Source organism: Ochotona princeps, chromosome 22, assembly GCF_030435755.1.
Source record: "Ochotona princeps isolate mOchPri1 chromosome 22, mOchPri1.hap1, whole genome shotgun sequence".
Lineage (NCBI taxonomy): Eukaryota > Metazoa > Chordata > Mammalia > Lagomorpha > Ochotonidae > Ochotona > Ochotona princeps.
The window spans coordinates 36,809,696-36,832,211 of record NC_080853.1 but is presented as its reverse complement, the minus strand read 5'-3'; the positions used below and the strand labels follow the sequence as shown (position 1 = coordinate 36,832,211).

Genomic DNA, 22,516 nt, shown 5'->3' with positions numbered 1-22,516 from the left:
CCCCTCTGTAGTGGACTGTTCCTGCACCCCCCGACTCCCCCAGTTTACTCCAGCGCTCACCTCAGGATGCGCGGGAGCTCGGGGCTCTTGTAGATGTACTTGTGCCGGTAACCAAGGTCTGAGTGGAAGGGAATAAACTGAACTCTGAAGTCGCGGAAGCTTCGGGATGGAGCAGCGATGTTGTAGAGCTGCAGGGGCCGATGGGGGTGACATGCAAGTGCAGCTGAGCTCCTGTCACGCTGCTCCTGCCGCCACGGGCCTGAGCTCTGCAGGCTTGCTGCCAGGGACTGGGCCCCAGCTTTGGTCCCCAGGCTGGTCTCTGCCCTCAGGCCACCCCGAGGAGTGGCACCGGTCAGCTGAGGTCCAGCACGGACAGGAGAGTGTGGTGCACTCAGCGGGCTGAGGCCTCCTGCTCTGGGGCAGCAGGAGTGTGTGGGCTGTAGAGGCATGACCCTGTCCTCCGTGCCTTATGCAGCTCAACTGTGGGCAAGCCCCTAGGTGGGACCTGCTGGTGAGCCTGGCACTCCCATCCAACAGGCTCACCTTGCCAAGGACTCAGGCAGGACCTGCTGGTGAGCCTGGCACCCCTCCAACAGGCTCACCTTGCCAAGGACCCAGGCGGGACCTGGTGAGGCCTGGCACCCCTCCAACAGGCTCACCTCTCATTGACCACACAGCCAGTCCTGCTTTCCAGAAAACAGCAAAAGCTGGCATGGAGGCCCCACAGACACCATGACATTCTCCGCTCTCGGGCAGAATATCCAGAAGTTCTGAGTTGATTCACATAGCCCTGCCTGCCTACCACCCCACCTCATGGCTCCTTCCTGCAGATGGTGTCAGCGGTCACCCTCAGCCCTGCCCACCGGGATACCCACCTTTCTGCCCAGCTGGAAGGGCACGACTGGGTCATCCTCAGCGTGCAGGATGAGCAGAGGACAGGAGATGTGCTTCACGCTGCAGGAGGAGGGCACAACTGAGCCAGGCAGCCCAGTGGGCATCTGCGTGCACACTGCGTCTCACGCACTGGCTGCGTGACAGCCCAGACTCTGCCGCTGCTCTCAGTCCCAGAAAACCACAGGCTAGCTACTTTCAGTATCTGTGCCAGCCAGCCTGGGGCCTGCACTGCGAGCACCACAGACAGAGGAGCCGTCGGTGCCACAGGGCTGGCGCCCATGGGGTTTCAGGCCATCAGTGTGGCAACTCCAGGCTCTGGCTCCGTGCCAGTGCAGACCCCAGCAGGCAACAGTGAAGGGTGTGAGAGCTGTGGCTCCAGCTGTGGGCCCCAGCTGCTGTGAACAGGTGGAGCGTATCAGCAGGGAGCTCTGTCCCTCTGCTTCAGGATGACCCTGAATGACTGCGGAGGGCCAAAGGCGTCCCTGCTGCTGATGAAACTGTACTGCCGGGGACAAGGCGCAGAGCCCTCGACACTCTCACCAATGCATGACAGTTTCCCATTGCTCACACAATAGGACAAGCTGCAGGCCGGGGGGCGGGGGGAAGGTGTGGCTGTCATGGCCACCCCAGATGGGTCCATGCATGTCCATTGGAAGCTTGTGGTCCATGGATGCCCAGCTCCTGGGCAGGTCCCAAGGCTGCCAGTCACGCCTGGCATGTACTTCCGCCTCACAGGGCAGAGCTATAATGGGCGAGGCCCTCTGACCTGAGGCTTCTGAGGAAAGCAGCCAGGGTCGAGTGCAGAACATGCCCGCCTGCCCTGCAGCTGACCCTGACTGACAGGGACGTGGGGCTGATGCCACCCACATGTGACCTGGCTTAGCTGGAAGGGTCGAGACCAAGGTTGGCCTCCAGAGCCACAGTACTCACTTTGTGTTTTATTCTTTTAAAAGCTGATGTGACTGACAAAACCACAGCGTTTTAACGTGTGGCTAATTCTCCTCAAATTCCTTCCTTCTTGCTGCTGCTGCTGTTTGCCATGGACATGCATGGGCACCCAGGACTCCACCAGGCAGCCATGTGAAGGGCTGGCCTGGGGGCTCGCGGCATCCTTCTGAGCTGGCCAGTGGTTACACCGAGTACTCACTTTTCATCATTTGCAAACTTAATCCCGCTGCTTGTAATGGGATCCAGGAAGAACCAGTCAAAGGCTGGGAAGTAGCGATAGATCTGAGGGGGAGATGAAGGCCAGATTAGGGTCAAGGTCAGGGTCAGCTCAGGTGTCAGATGGAACCACAGGCAGGTCTACAGCTAAGTATTTATCGTGCGTTTCCAACAGCACAGCCATACTGAGGCACCTGCTACCCTGCTTTGCTGGGCCTGGGAGACTGGTCCCCCCAGGCCCTCCAAACTAATCTAGGCGGTGGGGGGGGCTGCCCTCCAGGCATTGCTCCCACGTCTCCCAAGCACAGCCAGAGTCCAGCTCAGAAGCCCAACCCTCCCCTGCTCGCTGAACCACCAAAACCACCCCCCAGAGGTGTGTGGGTGAGGTTGGAGAAGCCAGTTCTGCCACACAATTGTAGAGAAAAGCAAAGCTGAGCAAATGAGACACAGATAAAGGCTTCTCTGCTGCATCACAAAGCAACAAGAGATCAGGACAGACGGACGGATGGAGATGGACGAACAGAGGGCCCCACGCCACATGGGTAAGGCCACCTGTGAGCCCAGCCCCTCACAGCCAGCCTATCCTGTCACCCAGCCACTGAGTGGCACCTTTTCCAGGCAGCCCTAGCCCTGTGAGGCAGGCTGGGCCTGAACTATGATTCTTGTTTTTAATAAAAATTCGAGTAGTTACTGTTTGTATTTTGCAACTGCTTACTGAGAGCCAGTTCATATTACTTAGAAACATTATTAATGAAAAAACAGTGCTCATGTAGTACACATACACAAAAAGACAAAGTCACTTTTCAGAAAACCTGTGCTCACCACTGAAAACGGGTGGCTCTTGGCTTCTTCACGGATATTGGTGAATGGAGACTCCAAGATAAGGGCATCTGGAGGCGTTTCTGGAGAGACAAAGGCAGGCACAGAGCTGAGATGCAGGAGCCGAGGCCACCCAGCCTGTGGGGCACTGGGGCACACAGAGGTGCGAACAGCATGGCTCCCAGCTGTGTGGCAAGGCTGGCAGGCGTCCCTCCAGCTGCTTCCACGCGGTCTCGCGGACACTCAGTTACCCCGAGGATGTGCTGATGCACTGTTGTTTGCCCTTGTGAGATGTTCTTTGTAACCGATGTGGGCTTAGGAACGGATGTCATTAACAACATGTTGGGAGTGGTCCGCGGCCGCTCCCATGACCCTCTGGATGGAGGAACTCCAGGATGTTAGTACTGACATTGCAAAACATGCTTTCAAACTAATTAAGGGTTGTTAAGCCCATGGCTGCAGTGGGAATTTACATTTAATGTTTTTTGTTTCTGATCTTTATGTTTTTCCCTCGGTGATATATTTTCTGCTTTAACTGACAGGTTGTAGAATGAGAAACGTAGTAGGAGTGTATCAGTGATTAATATGTGCTGCCAGCTGAGGAGTTCCTGGCTGCAGGGTCAGATCGGGTAACGCCCTGCTTTAAGGTGAAACAATTTGCAGACTTATCTTTGGAAACACCCATTCGCCATGACGAAAAAGTCTGTGCGAAAGCTTATGAGTTGTTCTGTATAAATAAAGTGGACAGCCTTCTTGCACTGGCCATTATGATCATGGAATTATAGTGGTCCACCTTTTCTCTTTATCTCTTTTAAAAACACCGACTCAACACATCTTTCATGAGCTCCAAACTCGGCTGGAGCTGATCTCCAGCAGCCAGATGGTCAAGAAGCCAGCAGCACAGGCCAAGTGCAGGGTGTGTGGGAGAAGCCCAGGAAAGCGCCTCCGCAGGCCTCTCCCCGCCAGTGGCCAGCGGCTGGGGGGCAGCTTCCCCAGGTGCTCCTGAGAACCCCATGGGGAGGGTCCCTGTGCCACCCGGCCAACAGGAGACTGCAATGATAGCAGGAGGTAGAGGTGGGAGGATGGGCGAACATGAATGGGTACAAGGTTCTGAACGGCCCCTCACCTCGCTCACACAGGCGCCGCACCAGATTTGTTGCCACTCTGGAAAGAAAGAAAACATACAGTTCAGATGAATTAGGTTTAAAACCAAAAAAAGGCAGTGGGGGCGGGGAGGAAAGGGGGAGCAGGAGTTGAGGAGAGCACCCCTGTTCAGCAATGTGCTCAGAAACGCCGTGGGAGCCGTGGGATCCGAGGTGCCAGTCCCCAGGCCCTCCCAGAGGCAGCGCGCGCCCTGCACGCAGCATCCCTCAGGACGGCCCCGGGGAGCAGCAGTGTTCACAAAGGGCCAGGCCTCTATGCCAGAGGAAAAGGTGTCAGGCAGAGGGCGGCTGAGGGATGTGCAGCCTCAACAAGAGACCCTACCAACTCAGCCTGCCCACGGATGGGCATTCAGGGATTGCCCGCTGCTCCTCAGCCACACCCCCAGGGGACTGAGGCTGGGTTAGACGGCCAAGCTGGCTGCACATGTGGACTCCAGGGAGGCTACACGCTCACACACGCATGCACACACACGAAGTACATACAGTCACACACACACATGTACATACACAGACAGCAAGGTCCGCATAACATGGGACGCTCAGTCCACTGCAGTGCTCCCCACTGTGCCCCGAGGACTCTTCTTTGCTGGGGTGTGGGGCCATCTGCCTCTGTCTGTGGCACATTCATCTCGAGTCACCTCCGGGGTCTCTGTGCACCCCTTCCACGGGAGCAGGCTGTGGCTCCGAGCATTGCAGGTGGATGCAGAGCACCTGTGGTCACAGGGTCGCCTCCTGCCCTGCTGCCGACCCTTACCCAGTGCCCAAGGAATGGCCCCAGATGTACACAGGGTTGTCTCCACTCCTGGCTTTGATCCAGTCAAATACGTGCAGTGCGTCGTAGGTCATGCCTCGCTCAGATGGCGTCCCGACCGAGTCACCCCAGCCTGGGAGAGACAGGAGGGAGAGAAGGTCAGATGCAACTGGGTGTGTGTATGAGAGAGAGAGAGAGAGAGACAGACAGACAGCTGAGAGGACTGCCTCAAGCATGTGTGGCCATCATGTCCCGGGCAAGCAGAGGGGCCAGCCGTGCCCTCCACTGGGCGCTCTCAGTGGGTGGGCTGTAACTGCCAGGTGAGAAACAGCAGGGCTGGGGCAGCACAGTCCGCCACGGAACGCTGACACTTGCCTGCCTGTCAGAGCTTGCCCACCACCAGCACTGGTTCCTGCCTGCCCGCGTGGGCCGGGGCCAGGGCTCCAGCTCAACACAGACAGCCTGGCAGGATGGCCAAGATGGACAAATGGGGGCCCGGCGGCATGGCCTAGTGGCTAAAGTCCTCGCCTTCAACGCCCCGGGATCCCATATGGGCGCCAGTTCTGATCCCGGCAGCTCCACTTCCCATCCAGCTCCCTGCTTGTGGCCTGGGAAAGCAGTTGAGGACGGCCCAATGCATTGGGACCCTTCACCTGCGTGGGAGACCTGGAGGAGGTTCCAGGTTCCCGGCTTCGGATCGGCGCGCACCGGCCAGTTGCGGCTCACTTGGGGAGTGAATCATCGGACGGAAGATCTTCCTCTCTGTCTCTCCTCCTCTGTGTATATCTGACTTTGTAATAAAATAAATAAATCTTTAAAAAAAAAAAAAAAGACGGACAAATGGGGCTGGTGGGGCCAAGGCTGCAGAGCCCCCCCGTCCCCCAAGGATCAGCAAGAGCAGTGGGGATGTGGGACACTGGGGAAGCAGGGAAGGGGCACGTGGCTCCAGGGGGCTCTGATCCTCTCCAGCAGGCCCTCCAGGCACTCCCAGTCAAGGTCGAGTGCAACTGCCTTTCTGGCAGCTCGCAGCCACCAGTGAGTCATCTAGAACTGACCCCAAAGCCGCACCAACCCCACGAGCTGGTTGTCCTGTATAAGCAAAGCCCACGGGGGGTGCAGGGAAGCCAGAACAGGCAGGGAGGAAGGGAGGGAAAGAGAGGGAGGCAGCGACACGCAGGAACAGAGTCGGGAAGGTGCAGGCAGAGCACATGTGTGAGGACAAGCATGGGCACAGGAGCTGGCAAGGGGGCCCCGCACCCGCCTGCAAGCAGACTCCAGGGGAGCGCAGCACACTTGATGCTCCCGCAGCCTCCTGTGGAAACACCTGCCACCTCCACTTCAGCTCAGGTGGCAACAGATTTTGGCTTTCTGACCAAGAGAACACACTAAGGCCGTCTGCAGAGGCTAGGTCCGTGACCAGGTGACATAGCAGCTAGAGGACACCAGGACAGCCCCTGCATGGCGCCGCCACCTGCCCTCATCGCTGTCCTCACATCCGGGGGAGCGGACACCAGTGTCCTCCCGCACAAGGTCAGGGTGGACAGCTAAGCAACCTTCGTCCCTCTGGCCTGAGTGAAGGCTACAGCAAGGGAACAGCCCTTCGCAATGGCCGCTCACTGTTCACGCTGTGGCTGAATGCTGCCAGAGCACGTCAAACTGTTGTTTCCATCTGTTCAGCAGCGGGCCTGCTTCATTCCAGAAAGAAAGAAGGCAGGCCGAGGGACAGACTGGGGAGGGACTTGAGGTTCCAGTGGCACCCTTGCCGGAGTGGCTCCCAGGTACCCACATCTGGGGCTCTCTCAGGAAGTCCTGCACCCAGAACCCACTCAGAGGAGACGCACTGCCCTGCCCCTCCTCTGGGCGCAGGCGCTTGGCATGGCGAGAAGGAAGCTGCAAGGTGTGCTCTGAGCCAGTCAGAGATGAGGGCGGAGGTGGACGTGTGCTCACACACTTGGGGGAAATCTCACCTCGGTAGTCAAAGGTGACCACATGATACCCCAAGGAACTCAGGACCTGAAACATCAAACAGAAGCAGCTTTGGTGAGTTGCAAGAGGTCTTGCCTGGGCCCACTCAGCCCAGCACTGCACACAGCAGGAGCCGGCCTCCCGGCACAGCCTGCCCCCTGGACTGGCCGGAGGCTGAGGGCTTGGGGACAGGCTCCTGCAGTCCCCGGGCAGCAGCTCTGCTCAGTAGGCCTCTTCTGCGGTGGGCAGCTTCCAAGTGCTACCAGCAGGCCCTGCCCACTCTGCGTGAAGGTGGGCCCCTAGGAGGAAGAGTGCCAAGCACAGAGACCCCTCTGGGGACACATCTTGCAACCCAACATTTTTAATATTTTTGATGATTTGTTGAAATTTTTCAGTCACTAAAATTAAATGAGAATCTGAGGGCCACAACCATGGTATAGTACGCTAAGCCTTGGCCTGCAGTGCCAGCATCCCATACAAGCACTGGTTTGTGTGCCAGCTACTTCACTTCCAGTCCAGCTCTCAGTTTATGACCTGGAAAAACAGCAGGGGACACCCCAAGTCTTTGGGTCTCTGCACTCAGGTGGGAGACCTGGAGAAAGGTGCTGGCTTTACATAGGCCCAGGTCTAACCGTTGCTTCCAGTAGATGGAACATATCTTTTTCTTTTGAATAAAAGAATAAATGAGTCTTGAAAATAAATTCCTCCAGCAGTCCCAGAGCCAGCTGAAACCATCCACCCACTCATACCCACAGTGCACCCACTGCACTCCCTGGGAGGGACAGAAGCAGGTGGGCGAGTGGGGGTCCTGGGACACTATGAGGGTTCACTGGGACCTCAAACCCCCACACCGTGTGTAGGCCTGCACATGCCGCCGGGGTGTGTACCCCTCTCCCATGAGGTGCCAGACAATTCTGAACATCTGTGCAATCCACACACACAGGCTGGAGAGGCCAACAGCAGTTTGCTCTCAGGAGCCGGAGTGCCCAGCTGTGGCGGCCACTCCTCGCGTGCGGATCTCACCTTGTACAGCTCCACCCGGTGGTCGCCGCCCCTGGAAGACAGGAAGGAAACAGGAAGTGGATGAGGAGCCTCCTGAATCCCCAAACCTCACACTGGGAGGGGCTCGCTGGCCTCACCCCTTCGTGTGGCATGTGGCGGTCCTTCCCATCCAAGGGAAAGATCTACAGTGACGAATTCAAACACCACCAAAGCAGAACGGGCAGGCCCCTGCCATTTAGCCCTCCCCAGCTCCCCAGCATCCAGCGACAACTGCGCAGCTGGAAGCTGTGCGCACACGTGGACCTGCGCAGGCCCTGCACCTGACCTCTTACATCCTGCACGTGAGCTGAAGGGCAGGTCTCTGTTCCCGCCCTCATCGTGGGCCGCCTTGGCTCTTCCCACTGCTGCTAACCAGCCTGGGCTGGCCTCCCTCCACATGGCACTTCCTGTCCTGGACACAGATGCCAACACTGCCAAGGCAACAGAGAGTGGGGACGCAGGCGTCTCCCAGCCTCTCACGAGCACACTGAGGGCTGACTGCACGCACATGCCTGTCCCGTCATTCACACCTATGTCCATTTCCTCTGTCCTGTTTTCTGCCCATCAGCCTGCTGTCACCACCGATAAACCTCGGAAGACGGCAGGCTGGTGGGCCCACCTGCTCCACAGCTGTTGGGGGTTTCCATCCTCCACAAGGAGATGAGGATGAGATGAAATGGTAACCCCTTTCCCCCACAGAGAACAAGACATGAAACAAGAGCCCCCAGGCAGGGGGAATGGATGAGGGCTTGAGAGCCAAAGATCTGATCCCAGGGAGACTTGGAAGCTGCGATGCTGGAAGGGCTTCACATACACTCAGTGGGATCAGGGAGGCCAGAGAGAGTGGTGGACAAAGCCAGGTCCAAGAGACAGGGGGCCGGCACCGACACAGCAGGTTCAGCTGCTCTCTGTAAGGTCGGCTCAAGTATTCAAGTATTCACTGTTCCACTTTTTCTTCTTTTTTCTTAGATTTATTTATTTATTTTTATTGCAAAATCAGATATACAGAGAGGAGGAGAGACAGAGAGGAAGATCTTCCGTCTGATGCTTCACTCCCCACACAGCCGAACAGCTGGAGCTGAGCCGGTCCGAAGCCGGGAGCAAGGAGTTCTTCTGGGTCTCCCATGTGGGTGCAGGGTCCCAAGGCTTTGGGCCGTCCTCAACTGCTTTCCCAGGCCTCAAGCAGGGAGCTGGATGGGAAGTGGAGCTGCCGGGATTAGAACCGGCGCCTATATGGGTTCCTGGTGCATTCAAGGCGAGGACGTTAGCCTCTAGGCCACTGCGCCGGGCTCATCCACTGTACTTGTAATTTGCTCCACTGTATTCTTTTTATTAACAGATTCTTTCATTATTTATTTTTATTACACACTCAGATATACAGAGAGGAGGAGAGGCAGAGAGGAAGATCTTCCGTCCGATGATTCACTCCCCAAGTAACCACAACGGCTGGTACTGTGCCGATGCCAAGCTGGGAACCAGGAACTTCTTCCGGGTCTCCCACGTGGGTGCAGGGTCCCAAAGCTTTGGGCCGTCCTCAACTACTTTCCCAGGCCTCAAGCAGGGAGCTGGATGGGCAGTGGAGCTGCCAGGATTAGAACCGGCGCCCATATGGGATCCCAGCGTGTTCAAGGTGAGGACTTTAGCCGCTAGGCCATGCTGCTGGGCCCTCCATTGTATTTGGACAAATTCTTTAAATTCTTTGAACTCTTGTATCATATTGTATTGTTGGTCAGAAGCTTTATAATCAGTTTTCTGAATTCTGTGTCCCTCATGTTTTCAACATCCTCCTCACTTAACTCTGACGGTGGTAGAGACGTTTGCTCCTTTACCAGTGAGTTTTCAGTAACATTCATTGTGCCTCTGTCTCTTCTTTTAACTTTTGATATTGCAATCCTGTTTGCCAGACTCTTCTCTGTTATGCAGATTTCTAAGATGTATTACCTACAGGTCTACAAGTCAGTTTTTATGTTCAATCAGTGTCCTGGGTTAGGAAGACGCCAACTGTCCCAGATAACTGTTTTATTGGCGGCACTGATCTTGTCTAGACACACAAGGTGGTGCCCAGTGGAGCACTGCTGGAGAGCCGGGGCTGTTGGCCTTCAGATCCAGGACCACACAGATCCTGCAGGACACAAAGCTGGCGCTGTCCTCCCTGTGAGATCAGCCCAGTGTGACTAGCTGGAAACGTGCCCACTCCGGCCTTTGATCCCTGTGCTGTTAGCTCCGACCCACCGCCAGTCTGACCCGTGGAGTCCACAGCTCCCTTTCTGTTCGTTGCTGGGCCAAAGTTTCAGCACGACTGGCCAGTCCCAGCTTGCCTTCACCTCCAGAGCTCCCGGTGAGAAACCAATCTCCCACCTGGCTGCCCCAAGGGCTGATCTGTGGCCGCCACTGGATCCCCACCTGGCTGCCCCAACGGCTGATCTGTGGCCGCCTCTGGATCCCTGGTTGTCGCTGGAGTCCAGGTCACGGCTCACCAGAGGCTGGTGGGCTTTCTGTTCCCCGGAACACCGTTCTGCCGTCGTCGCCTCTTCCCTGGGTCCTATCTTTTTCTGTAATCTAATCTCTGTTATTTACTCTGTCTAATGATTCTCGGGACCCAAGAAAAGAACTGAATGAAGATGACACAAGAACTTGGGCCCCTGCAACCACGTGGGAGACCTGGAAGAAGCTCCTGGCTTCAGCCTGACCCGGCCACACTCACCGTGGCCGTTTGAGTGAAATGCAGACACAAGATCTGTCAGTCTCCCTTTCTCTTTCCATACCTCTTTCAAATAAATTAATGACTCTTTAAAAAGAGGAAAACAGAAACAAGAACCAAGAACACAAGAGGACCGCAAACCCCTGAGAATCGCTGTATGCACAAACCTGAACTGGGAGGTGGCCTTTGTTTATTCGCCATGTGACTGAAATTGCAAGAGTGAACTTAGGTTAACCACGGCTTTTGTATTTATAGGAAGGAGCTGCTTGAAGTCACGCGTTCTACAAGAAGCAGAAGAGAAACCATCGTATTCTGTCCCAGATGGTGAAGGCCAACCGCACACGTGTGACTCTGCCGAGGTCCTCGCTCCTGGCACACAGGGCCTCCTCCTGGGCCCCCAAGGGATCCCCTGCACCACACAGCTGTGACTCTGCCAAGGTCCGAGGTCCTGGCACACAGGGCCTCCTCCCGGACCCCCAAGGGACCCCCTGCACCACACATCTGTGACTCTGCCAAGGTCCGAGGTCCTGGCACACAGGGCCTCCTCCTGGGCCCGCAAGGGATCCTCTGCACCACACAGCTGTGACCCAGTACTGTGGTCCTCGCTCCTGGCACATAGAGGCTCCTCTTGGGCCCCCAACGCCCCCTACAAAGCTCAGCCACGCAGACACCCACCTCCTTACAGGACCAGGCCCTGTTCTGGCTGACCATATGTGCAAGCCATCTGTCCTGCAACCCAGTGCCGGACAGTGTCTTTCTGCTCAGGCCTGCCTCTGCACAGAATAGCGACCTGGTGCTTTTCAAAGACAGTTCTGCTCGGAGAGCACACAACCCACACACCCGCCTTCCCCCTCAGGCCCGACTCCTGGAGAGCAGCCCTTGTGAACATCACACGGAAGAACCCTGCAGGGCCTTGAGGCAGGGATGTGGCTGCAGCTCAAGGCTGTCTGAGGGATGAAGTGTTGAGCCCAGCTACCCAGGAATGGCTTTGGGATAAAGCCAGGCAGGAGTCCATGCTTCACTCACAGTTGGCTGGGGTGTGCAGCCAGAAGCAGACAGCATGCACGGAGGGGCAGCAGAGAGCACTCAGCCGGAGCACCTCCTGGCCCCTCGGGGCCTCCGGCCAGCCACCACTTCCTTCTCTTCCCCTTTCTGAGGACACACTTGGTTTTCATAAAGGAGTTCTCTCCTAGAGCTGTCCAGCCTGCACCCTGGACACACTGGGGCTGACACCGACCGGCCTGCGGCTCCTCAGACCTGGCTGCCAATGTTGCAGACAGCCGGTGGCCAGTGAACAGGTGACATTTCCCCAAGGGCATGCTGGCTACAGCCCAGGGTCACCATGAGCCCTCCACTTTGTGACACATATTTCCATTCCCTGATACCTTGTTCCAAATCCACACCTGGCAGAGTCTGCGACCTCCGACATCAGAGTGTGAAGGGAGCAGCCCCCACTGGTCCATCACCACCAGACACAGCCTCCTCCATCCCAGGGCCAACTGAGCTTCAGACAGGGGTCCCTGGGTGCAGCTCCCACTTCACGTAATGCTGGTCCCCAGGGAAACAAAGCCAGGACTGCCTTGCAGAGGAGACCTGCCAGCCCCTGGTGCGCGCTCCTGAGCGGCCAGGAGCCTGTGGGCCCACAGGAATGCTACCTCTCCCATCCAGGACGTTCCCACTACCAAGAGAGGAGCTGCTCTGCGGGGGCCGTGAGCAGACTCCCGATCCTCACCTGGTCCCTGCGTTCCCATGCAGGTACAGAATGATGGGCTGGCTGGAAGCCAGGGCGTCCTCATACCACATCTGGTCCTTGCCTTGGGCATTCTTCCACCAGATGGCAGGGATGGTGTGCCTGGAGGGAGAGGAAGAGGCGAGAGTAGTCACAGGATGGAAATGGCAACAGGGCAGCAGCCACCGCCACTGCCTAGAGGAGGATGGACAGGGAGCAGGACAAACTGCACCCCTCTGTCCCCTCTTGCCCACACAAAGCTAGGATCAGCCGCTGAGGAGGGAGACACAGCCACCCTAGACACCAGAAGCTCTGGGGAGTGCGCCCAGCTGGATCAGCAGCCACCTCCGCACTGCAACATGGGAAGCCATGTGACAGAGAGCAGCAGGCCCCAGCCTTCCCTGCTCCTTGGGCGTCTGCTCTAACCCACAGCTGGCTTCAAACAGCACCAGCCATGGCTGCATGAGCCATCCTGGGAACCAGGAGCCTGCCTGTCTCGCTGCCCCTCATTCCCTGAGCCAGCCTTCGCTCCATCCCGGCATCAGGTGTGCCCTGTAAGGTGTGCCCCCCTGCCCAGTAAGGTGTGCTCCCCTGCCCTATAAGGCGTGCCCCCCTGCCCAGTAAGGCGTGCCCCCCTGCCCTGGAAGGCGTGCTCCCCTGCCCGGTAAGGTGTGCCCCCCTGCCCTGGAAGGCGTGTTCCCCTGCCCGGTAAGGCGTGCTCCCCTGCCCGGTAAGGCGTGTCCCCCTGCCCTGGAAGGCGTGCTCCCCTGCCCTGGAAGGCGTGCTCCCCTGCCCTCGAAGGTGTGCTCCCCTGCCCTGGAAGGCGTGCTCCCCTGCCCTCGAAGGCGTGCTCCCCTGCCCTCGAAGGTGTGCTCCCCAGCAGCCCAGTCTGTCCCACGTGTGGCGGACTCTTGGGCGCTGCCAGCCCAGCTACCTGAATCCCTCTTCACTGAAGCAGTCACGTTAACCTTGTCACACTCTCCGGTGACTAATGGCTTATGGAGCTGTCAGCACTTCCGGCCCATGCCACTGCCCCAAACGCATCTCTCTGCAATGCAACTGACAGAGCCGCATACACACAGGGCAGACAGCCAGCTCCCATCAGAGGCCTCTGAGCAGGTTTGGGACAGAACACACCCCCCAAGCTGGTCAGGGTTGGAGAGGTCAGCAAGCAGCAAGAGCCTAACCTCAACATCAGCTGCTAAGAAAAAGCAAACAAAAAACCCTCCCTTCTCGTTTAGTGCCCTTCACCAAGGACAACTACCGGAAATGTCTCACGTCCCTCGTCCCTGGTCAGGGTAGGGCGAGGAAACTGCCGCTCACTGTTTACTAAAGACAGCGGAGGGCCCGGCATGGTAGCATAGTGGTTAAGGTTCTTGCCTTGCATGCACCAGGATCCCATATGGGCGCCGGTTCTAATCCCGGCAGCCCCCTTCCCATCCAGCTCCCTACTTGTGGCCTGGGGAAGCAGTTGAGGACGGCCCAAAACCTTGGGACCCTGCACCCACGTGGGAGACCCAGAAGAGGCTCCTGGCTCCTGGCTCTGGATCGGCTCAGCTCCAACCATTGTGGTCACTTGGGGAGTGAATCATCGGACGGAAGATCTTCCTCTCTGTCTCTCCTCCTCTCTGTATATCTGCCTTTCCAATAAAAATACATAAATCTTTAAAAAAGTAGTAATAAACAAAGGCAGTGGAAGAGGCTGACAATTCAAGTCAGCGAGGCAAAGCGCTGGTGCTTCAGGACCGCTGCTGAAGGAAGAACACGCCACAGTGAGGTTGGCCGATCTCAACGCAGCTGCCCGGAAATGCCCCTTGTCTACAGAAAAACTGTAACGCAATCCACGAAGGAGCTGCTGCATGGCTTAAGCCCAGTTCAGCGTTAGGGCCAAAGGGCAGGCATGTGGCACAAGGCCGGGGCACCACTCGGGATGCCCACGTTCCACCTAAGTCTTACGACTCGGGCTTCCTGCTAGTCACACCGAGTAGGCAGCAGGTGTCGACGGCTCAAGCAGCTAGCTTCCCTCCCCCAGGTGAGCTCTGGCCCCAGTTCCAGGCCATGGGCATCAGCCCTGTGTAACCCCAGGAGCTGCAGGCGTTTGGGGAGCAAGCACCAGGTAACTGCTCATCAGCTGTCTCTATCTTTGCTTCTTAGATTAAAAAAAAAATACCAAAGGAAAATATAGGGCCCAGCACGGTTGCTTAGGGGTTAAAGTCCTCGCCTTGAACACACTGGGATTGCATATGGGCGCCACTTCTAATCCAGTGGCCCCACTTCCACCCAGCTCCCTGCTTGTGGTCTGGGAAAGCAGCTGAGGACGGCCCAAAGCCTTGGGACCTTGCACCCGCATGGGAGATCCGGAACAGGGTTCTTGCTCCTGGCTTCAGATCAGCTCAGCTCTAGCTATTGCAGCCATCTGGGGAGTGAATCAATGGATGAAAAATCATTGTCTCTCCTTCTCTCTGTAAATCTGACTTTGCAATAAGAATTTAATGAATTAATTAACTAAAAGAAAAAACTCTGGGACTATGACTGACTCAGGGCTTCCACTGTCTGTAGCTCGTGCTTTCTGTCTTTGCTGGAAGTGAGCCCACTCACACAGCCTGTGCTGCTGCGGAAGCCTTGGGACAGCCTGGTGCTGCTGAGCTGGGGCCATGCGCTCAGGTGCAGCTGAGGCCCGCCTGTGGAGGCGGAACAGGGAAGGAGAACCAGGCAGGCTGTGCCCACGGGCCCTGCCTCACCTCCCAGAGAGGTCTACCGAGCTGGCCCTGGGCTAAGCCACCGGCCCCCTCTCACCTCCCAGAGAGGTCTACCGAGCTGGCCCTGGGCTAAGCCACCAGCCCCCTCTCACCTCCCAGAGAGGCCCACAGAGCTGGCCCCGCACACTGCAGCCAGGCTGCCAACACTCACCACACTCCGATAGTCACGTCTTCCTCTGGCTGGAGGTAGTAATTACAGGTGTGATTCAAACCTTGGTCCTGTGGCTTTTTCAAGTCAATAAAATAGGGAACCCTCACTGTCGGGGGCAAAGAGACAGAAATCAGGATTCGCAGGCATACAACATGCACACACATGCATACCCAGCCATGAACACACATGTGCACACTTTCTTCAAGGTCCACACCCAAGGCCCCCAACTGTAGTGCACTGGGACACAGCCAGTGTCCACAAGTGATGCAGTAGGGTGCAGGTCTACATGGAGACTGGAACTAAGGCTGCATGTGCTATGAGAAGAGGCAAGGAAGTGAAGGAGGGGTCCTGACAGGCCTGAGAGACGAGATCTGGGGGCGCTGAGGGAGGCTGGGGTACAGAGGCCAGAGGAGGCTGCAAAGGCTGGAGCATGCCAGGTTGAAGGCTGCAGCAACGGGGAGAGAAGACACCATGCAAGAGGCTCCCAGGCTGGAGCCACAGCACCTGAGGACCAACCGAACATAGCAGGTGACAGAATAAAGTAGATTTCGAAGGCATCACTCGATGCTGAGACTACAGCAAGATGGACAATCCACAGGACCCCTGCCATGGGGGCTTCTGAGGAGTAAAGAGGACCTACACTAGGGAGACCCTAGCTGTGAGAAGGAGACTATCTGGGACAGGCAGGCAGGACAAGAGGAGCAGGCGACCCTGACCAGGTCACCACAGGGACTGGAGGATTGTTGTCTTGCTGTCGCAGACACAAACCAACAGCATCTGAGTATGGCGAGAGGCTGCCAGCATGCACAGGGCGAGGGGTGGACACGCTGATTTCTCCCTTACATGCTGTCCACTAAACAATGAAGAATGTAAAGTTGGAGCTGACTCCCAAACTCATGCCCAACTTTAAGTCCCAACACCGTCAGCTCATGATACCCGGAGGATGCAAACCGAATCTGATGACGGCGTTTAGGTGGACCTGATGGTGCTTTGGGACAACCTCTTTTTGCAAGCAGGAGTGGCCTGGTCACTGCCTCTTCCTGGCTCCTGTGTATTAACTCACTAAGCCGCCCAATGCCGAGAGCACGAGGACACAGAGCTTCCCCAGAGGCTGCTCTGAGTATTGCCCAGACTGTGAGGGAAGATGAGTCCTCCCACGGACAGGGCCGCTGTCCGAGCCTCTAGCTCCTTCACCGCCTCTTCCACAGAGGCAGGTCAAGTCCGTAAAATTCACAGATCCTTTCAACATTAAAAAAAAAAAGGAAAGAAAGAAAAGAAAAAAATGGGTCACAGGTGTGGCTGCCGGTCCCCAGGCTCCTGCTGGGCTGACCTGGGCTCTGCATGGCTCCTGGCAATGCCCTCTCCCTGAGTCAGAGCTCGGTGCCAGTGACGGCGGGGGGACTGGACCCCTGGCTCTCACTGCTAACTAGGTAGACAGGATGAACTGACGCTGACGCTGAAAGGGCCTTCAGAAGGCCTCACGAGGTAAGACCTGTCGAAGCCCTGACCCTGACCCTGAGAGGCCTTCAGAAGGCCTCACGAGGAAGGCCTGTCGAAGCCCTTATCCTCAGTTCCTAAGAATGTGACCTCGTGTGTAAGAGTCCTCTGCAGAGTAATCAAGCTTAGCTGAGGGGGGTCATACTGTGGCACAGAGAGTGAAGCTGACATCTGTGCCGCCCACATCCCATGAGTGTCACTACCAGTCCTGGCTGCTCCATTTTGGCTTTATTCTTGCCCTGTTTCATCTTATTTGTAAACAGATTTAACTATTTATTTGAAAGTCAGACTTATACAGAGAGAGAGAAAGAGAGAGGGAGGGGGTCTTCCATGTGCTGGTTCACTCCCTGATGGTCGCAATGGCCAAGCTGAGCCAGGAGTCTGCATGCGACAGGTAGCCGGGGCCCATATGCTTGGGCCAACCTTGGCTGTACTTCCCAGGTGTATTAGCAGGAAGCTGGAACGAAGGAGAGCAGCCTGGACAGGAACTGGTGCCTGTACAGGATGCTGGCACCACAAGCAGTGGCTTCACTTGCTATGCCTGTTAACTGCTTTACCAGTCCCTGGCCACACCATGGCTGTGGGGCCTGCAGGAGACTCCGACCAGAGAGAAGGTACCAGCCATTTCCCCCTGCAAGAGCCTGTAGCTGTCAGCCCAGCCCAGGGCTGCACGTCACATCTGCAACTAAAAGCCGCAACTCGCTATCCAGTATCTGGCCTGTGATGGACAAAAACTTCCTAACAGGAAAGTGTCTACTCATCCTGAGGCCCACTGTCAGCTCTCATTTCCAGACTCCTTGACCCAATCCCACCTCTGCCCCTGGAACTACCAGCCCACCCAGGCCCAAGCCTCTGCCTGAAGAGCTGGGACCACATTAAGAGCTCTGGGCTCAGCTCCAGGCCTCACTCATTCTGAATGCAGAGCAGCCAAACTGGTGAGACATCAATGACCCAAGGCTCCCCTGCCCCGTGCCAAGTCTTAGAAGGATGGTAAGTTAGAAAACTTCCAAGCCAACAACCCTGGACCCTAGGAGCCAGACTCTCCTGGGAGCCAGCCTCATCTCAAGAAGTCACTCTGCCACTTTGCTGTTGTTCCCACTGTGAAGCTATCACACAGAGGTGCGATGTCACCGCGAGCGGTCTGACATCAGGCAGTGCTGCCCCACCTGCTCCCCGTCCCTGCAGCCCTGGCATGCGTGTGAGCACGTCACAGCGTAGTCACACAGACAGAGGCACCGCGAGCGGTCTGACATCAGGCAGTGCTGCCCCACCTGCTCCCCGTCCCAGCAGCCCTGGCATGCGTGTGAGCACGTCACAGTGTAGTCACACAGACAGAGGCACCGTGAACGTTCTGACATCAGGCAGTGCTGCCCCACCTGCTCCCTGTCCCTGCAGCCCTGGCATGAATGTGAGGACTTTGTGGCATGAGGCCTGGCTGATCCTGGGGGTTGTCCAGCTCTGGCCAGTGCGGGGTAAACAAGCAGAGATCCCACAGAGCAAAGGAACACAGAGCAGTGGGTGCATACGAAGGAGTCAGCCTGCACAGATGGCAAGACCGGCCTGGGTTCGAAGCACAGTTCACTCTGGCAGGCCAGCACCAGAAGAATGCCAGGGCCCTGACTTCCCTGGTGGTCAGATCCTTTGTGGCACCTGGGACTCCAGGATGCTGGCAGGAGGGCACCCTGCCTGGGTCCTTGCTTTGACCACATACTGGAGCAAGCACAAAGGGCCAGGCCTGAGGGCAGTGCGCTCCTCCACAGCCCACAGCCCTACACTAGCTCTCTCATCACGCACTCCCCTCAATCTCCCAGGGGGAGGCAGAGCCCATCTGGCCTCTCCTCCTTCCCCTGTTTTTCGCTGCCTGCCCTCTGACCACATCATCAGACATCAGCAATCACAATCACCAAAGGGCAGGATTAGTAAAGAGCCTAAGACGGCATCTGGCCCAACAGTTGGGACACAGCTTAGGGGACAGTGCTGCTGCTTGCATCCCATGTGAGAGTGCCCAGGTGGAGTCCTGGCTCGGCTTCGGGCTCCAGCTGACTGCTGGCTGGCACTCTGAGAAGCACCAGACAACAGCCCAAGCACCTGCTTGTTGCCATTCACGTGAAAGACCCGGGTGGAAGTTGTGCACTCCTGCTTTGGCCTGGTCCAGCCTCGGCTCTTGCAGGCATCCGGGTAGTGAGTCAACTAACTTCCTATCTCTGATTCTCTTCGCTTTGTAAGAGCCAACAATAATAATCATGCCACATTCTATATCCAAACCACCCAACTGCAGCTCCTGACTTGAGTTTCCTGCCAATGTAGACCTTAGGAAGCGCTGGGGACGCACCCAGGGGAGACCTGCACTAAGCTCCCAGTTCTCACCACAGGCACTGCCCTGAGAGCTTTCTGTTTCTGCTTGCCACTCAAATAAGTCAGTCTGCTTCTTGCACAGATGAGTAAGACCAAGTGAGTAAATGTGTGAATAAATGGGAAACAGCCGACCCTGTCCTTTTTTAAGCCAGTCTAGAGAACAGCTGATAGGACGAAAGGCTGAAATTGCTGAGCAGAGCTGAACTTTTCAAGATTTATGTCTGAAAGGCAGAGCACCAGAGAGAGACAGGCAAACAGAAAGAGATCTTCCAGCTGCTGACTCACTCTCTAAATGGCCATCATGGCCAGAGCAGGGCCAGGCCAAAACCAGCAGTCAGCAACTCCATCCTGGTCTCCGTGTGGATGAGGGATCAAACCCTTGGATCATCGTCCACCATAGGTCCCCAGCACTGCAGACGGCAGCTCAGCCAGGGGCGCCACAACGCCAGCCCCAAGACGGACATTCCTAACGGTTTGGGGACCTTCATTCCAAGGCTACATCTCAGCCCTGCACTGCACCCCGCTCTAAGAAGTGGGTGCCAACACGCGAAGGGTTGGGCGAGTTATCAGGAGTTCAGCAAGTTCTGATGACTTCATGGTGGGCCGCAGGGGCTTCCACGGCAAGAAATGGGACAAGCAAAGTATATCAGGGAGGAAAAAGAGGTGGCTGGCCTTTTGTTTTAAACACAGAGATCTAACTTATTCTCCAGAGAAGACAGGAGGCAGAGTGCAGAGCCCTGCCCTGCCTCTGAGCCAAGACACTCCCTTCACCAGGAGACGCCCACAGTTAGAAGCAGGGTCCTCACTGCAGCACTGCCCGGCTGCGCCCAGGCTTGCAAACAAGCACTCAGCAACTGTGATCTCCTTACTCAGCTTTAACCTTTTTTACTTATTTATTTGTTTTTAATCTTTTTTTAGAACAAATATTCATTCTTTAATAATAAAGATATTTAAAGTAGAGCCATGTTTTAAATTACTGGTGCTGGGGTGGATGTCGTGGCACAGTGGACTAAGCTACCACTCAGAACACCTACATTCAATATCCAAGTGCCTAGGGCAGAGTTCCGCCTCTTCTTTCAGTCCAGCTTCCTGCTAAAGCACACCCTGGGGGTGGCAGGTGATGACCAAGTGCTCAGGTGCCCGCCCACAGGGGAGGTCCACATGCAGCCCTGGTTCCTGGCTTGGCACTTAGGGAGTGAACAGGCAGACCTCTCTCCCTCTTACTCTGGCTTTGTCACTCTGCCTTTAACAAACACGTCTAAAAAAAAAAAAAAAATTACAGGCATGGCACAGTAGCCTAGTGGCGAAAGTCCTTGGCTTGCATGCGCCAGGATCCCATATGGGTGCCAGTTCTAACCCTGGCAGCCCCATTTTCCATCCAGTTCCCTGTTTGTGACCTGGGAAAGCAGTCAAGGATGGCCCAAAGCCTTGGGACCCTGTACCCATGTGGGAGACCTGGAAAAGGCTCTGGGCTCCTGGCTTCGGATCGGATCAGCTCCAGCCATTGCAGCTGCTTGGGGAGTGAATCATCAGACAGAAGATCTCTGTCTCTCCTCTCTGTATATCTGAGTTGGCAATAATTTTTTTTTTAAAACGCAGGTGCAGTATTTTTCTAAAGCTTTATGCATCTGACTTGTAAACTTGGCTTTGGACAGACGTGCTGTACACGTAGTGTTTCAGTCAGGTTCTGGCGCTGAGAGATTGTGACCACTTTCTTTAACGTTGATGGTCACCCACAGGTTCATGATTTCACATCTGCAGTAGACAAGATCCAAGGGACCAACACACACTCATAATAGGCAGCATGAGGCAAAACCCAAGGTCACGGCCAGAGGCATCAGACACCCCTACCACCTCTGCAAAGAAAACCGATTCTTTTTTTTTTAAAGAGAGAGAGAGAGAGATCTTCCTTGTGCTGGTTCACTCCCCAGATGGCCACAACAGCCAGAGCTGACCAGGCTGGTATCAGGAGCCATGAACTCTACCCAATCTCCCACACAGATGGGTGGCAGGGACCTGCCTCCTGAGCCACCGCCTGCTGTTTTCCCAGGCAAATCAGCAGGAAGTTGAGAGGGAAGAACAGCCAGGACTGGACCTGACATTCTGATAAGGGACGCTGGAATCACAAAAGACAGCTTAACCCCAACACAAACACTGCAGCCGTACAAGTACACCGCAGCTGTAAAACCACTACTCTCTGCTTTTCAGGAAACAGTTCCTTCCTCCCAAGACAGAATTAGCTAAACCTGCCGAGGGCCTCATGTGCTGGCACAATCCATCACAGCTTCCTGGGAGGGACAAAGCAGCCTGAAGGACAGTCCCTGGGAGTGTCTGCAGTGTGATGTGGGGACAGTGTCTGCAGTGTGATGTGGGGGACAGTGTCTGCAGGGTGATGTGGGGACAAGCCTGGAGGACAGTCCCTGGGGACAGTGTCCACAGTGTGATGTGAGGGACAATGGATACTGGAGGACAGTCCCTGGGACAGTGTCTGCAGTGTGATGTGGGGGCCAGGCAGACATCCAGGTGGCTAAGACTGCTAAAGACACTGCCTGTTCATGCTGCGTCTTACGACATTTTCAATGGTATCTGGCAACACAGACTTCAGGGCGACAATCACTGCTGCGTGACTGCGCCTCTTTCCTCCAACTCGGCTCGCAATTCCAGGTTCCCCTTGTGCGAGATCCGCATGGAGCGCTGGGTGGAGAGTGGGATGGAGCCTGCCTCAGCCCCCACTGCTACAGGCATGAGGAAAGCGATCCCGCATGTGCAACAGCCTGTTCCTCTGCCATTCTCTTCCACTCCTTTCAAATAAATACATTTTTCCTTTGAAACCAAACCCTGCTGGAGGCTCTCCTGCTTCTTTGTCGCAGGCTTAGAGCAGAGAAGTGCTGAGGCTGGAGGTCACCCAGGGGCTCAAGAGAACCCCACTGCCCACATTCCGCTCTCCCCTCGGCGTCACTCAGGCCAGACTCTAAGAACTGTGAGTTCCACGGCAGGGAACAGTCCGCCACCTCCTTGGGAACACCGTGTGACAGCGGCTGGGGGCTGTGGGCGGTGTCCAAGGGGACATAAATAAGCAACCTGAACAACACTGACAGTTTATTTGCTGGGGCTCTGCAGCGTGCCAGGCCCTCCCCCCCCAGACACACACAGCTCTGCAGTGTGCCATGTACTACACACACACACAAACTCACAAACTCCACACTGTGCCAGGTACTACACACACTTTCTCTCTCTGCTCTCTTTGCTCTTAAATCACTGGCAGCAAAGGCACTGCCCAAGGTAGCTGAGAGGTAGTAAAACTGAAAGACCTGCCACTGCACGTTTCCTGTCAGTGGACATTCGCAGTCACTGGACATTTCCTGTCAGTGGACATTCGCAGTCACTGGACATTTCCTGCCGCTGGACATTCGCTGCCACTGGACATTTGCAGCTCTGGAAGCCTCCTGTTTAGACTTCACTGTATTGTTTGTGCACATTGAGGAAACATTAGCCAGGGAGCCACAGCTCTCTGGACTTTAGCATGC

At 56.2% G+C, this 22,516-nt stretch overlaps 1 protein-coding gene across 1 annotated transcript in view; it reads right to left on the bottom strand.

Moving 5' to 3' along the window:
* The window catches only part of ABHD12 (abhydrolase domain containing 12, lysophospholipase), a 73,059-nt gene that overhangs the window by 1,205 nt on the left and 49,338 nt on the right, over positions 1-22,516 (bottom strand). Inside the window, exons 3-12 of the mRNA XM_058679931.1 lie at positions 15,138-15,243; positions 12,231-12,350; positions 7,780-7,810; positions 6,759-6,804; positions 4,795-4,924; positions 4,004-4,041; positions 2,881-2,960; positions 2,042-2,124; positions 876-954; positions 61-188 (exon numbers count right to left, since the gene is read on the bottom strand). Of these exons, the coding sequence (XP_058535914.1) occupies positions 61-188; positions 876-954; positions 2,042-2,124; positions 2,881-2,960; positions 4,004-4,041; positions 4,795-4,924; positions 6,759-6,804; positions 7,780-7,810; positions 12,231-12,350; positions 15,138-15,243 (841 nt within the window). The remainder of the gene's footprint in view (positions 1-60; positions 189-875; positions 955-2,041; positions 2,125-2,880; positions 2,961-4,003; positions 4,042-4,794; positions 4,925-6,758; positions 6,805-7,779; positions 7,811-12,230; positions 12,351-15,137; positions 15,244-22,516) is intronic.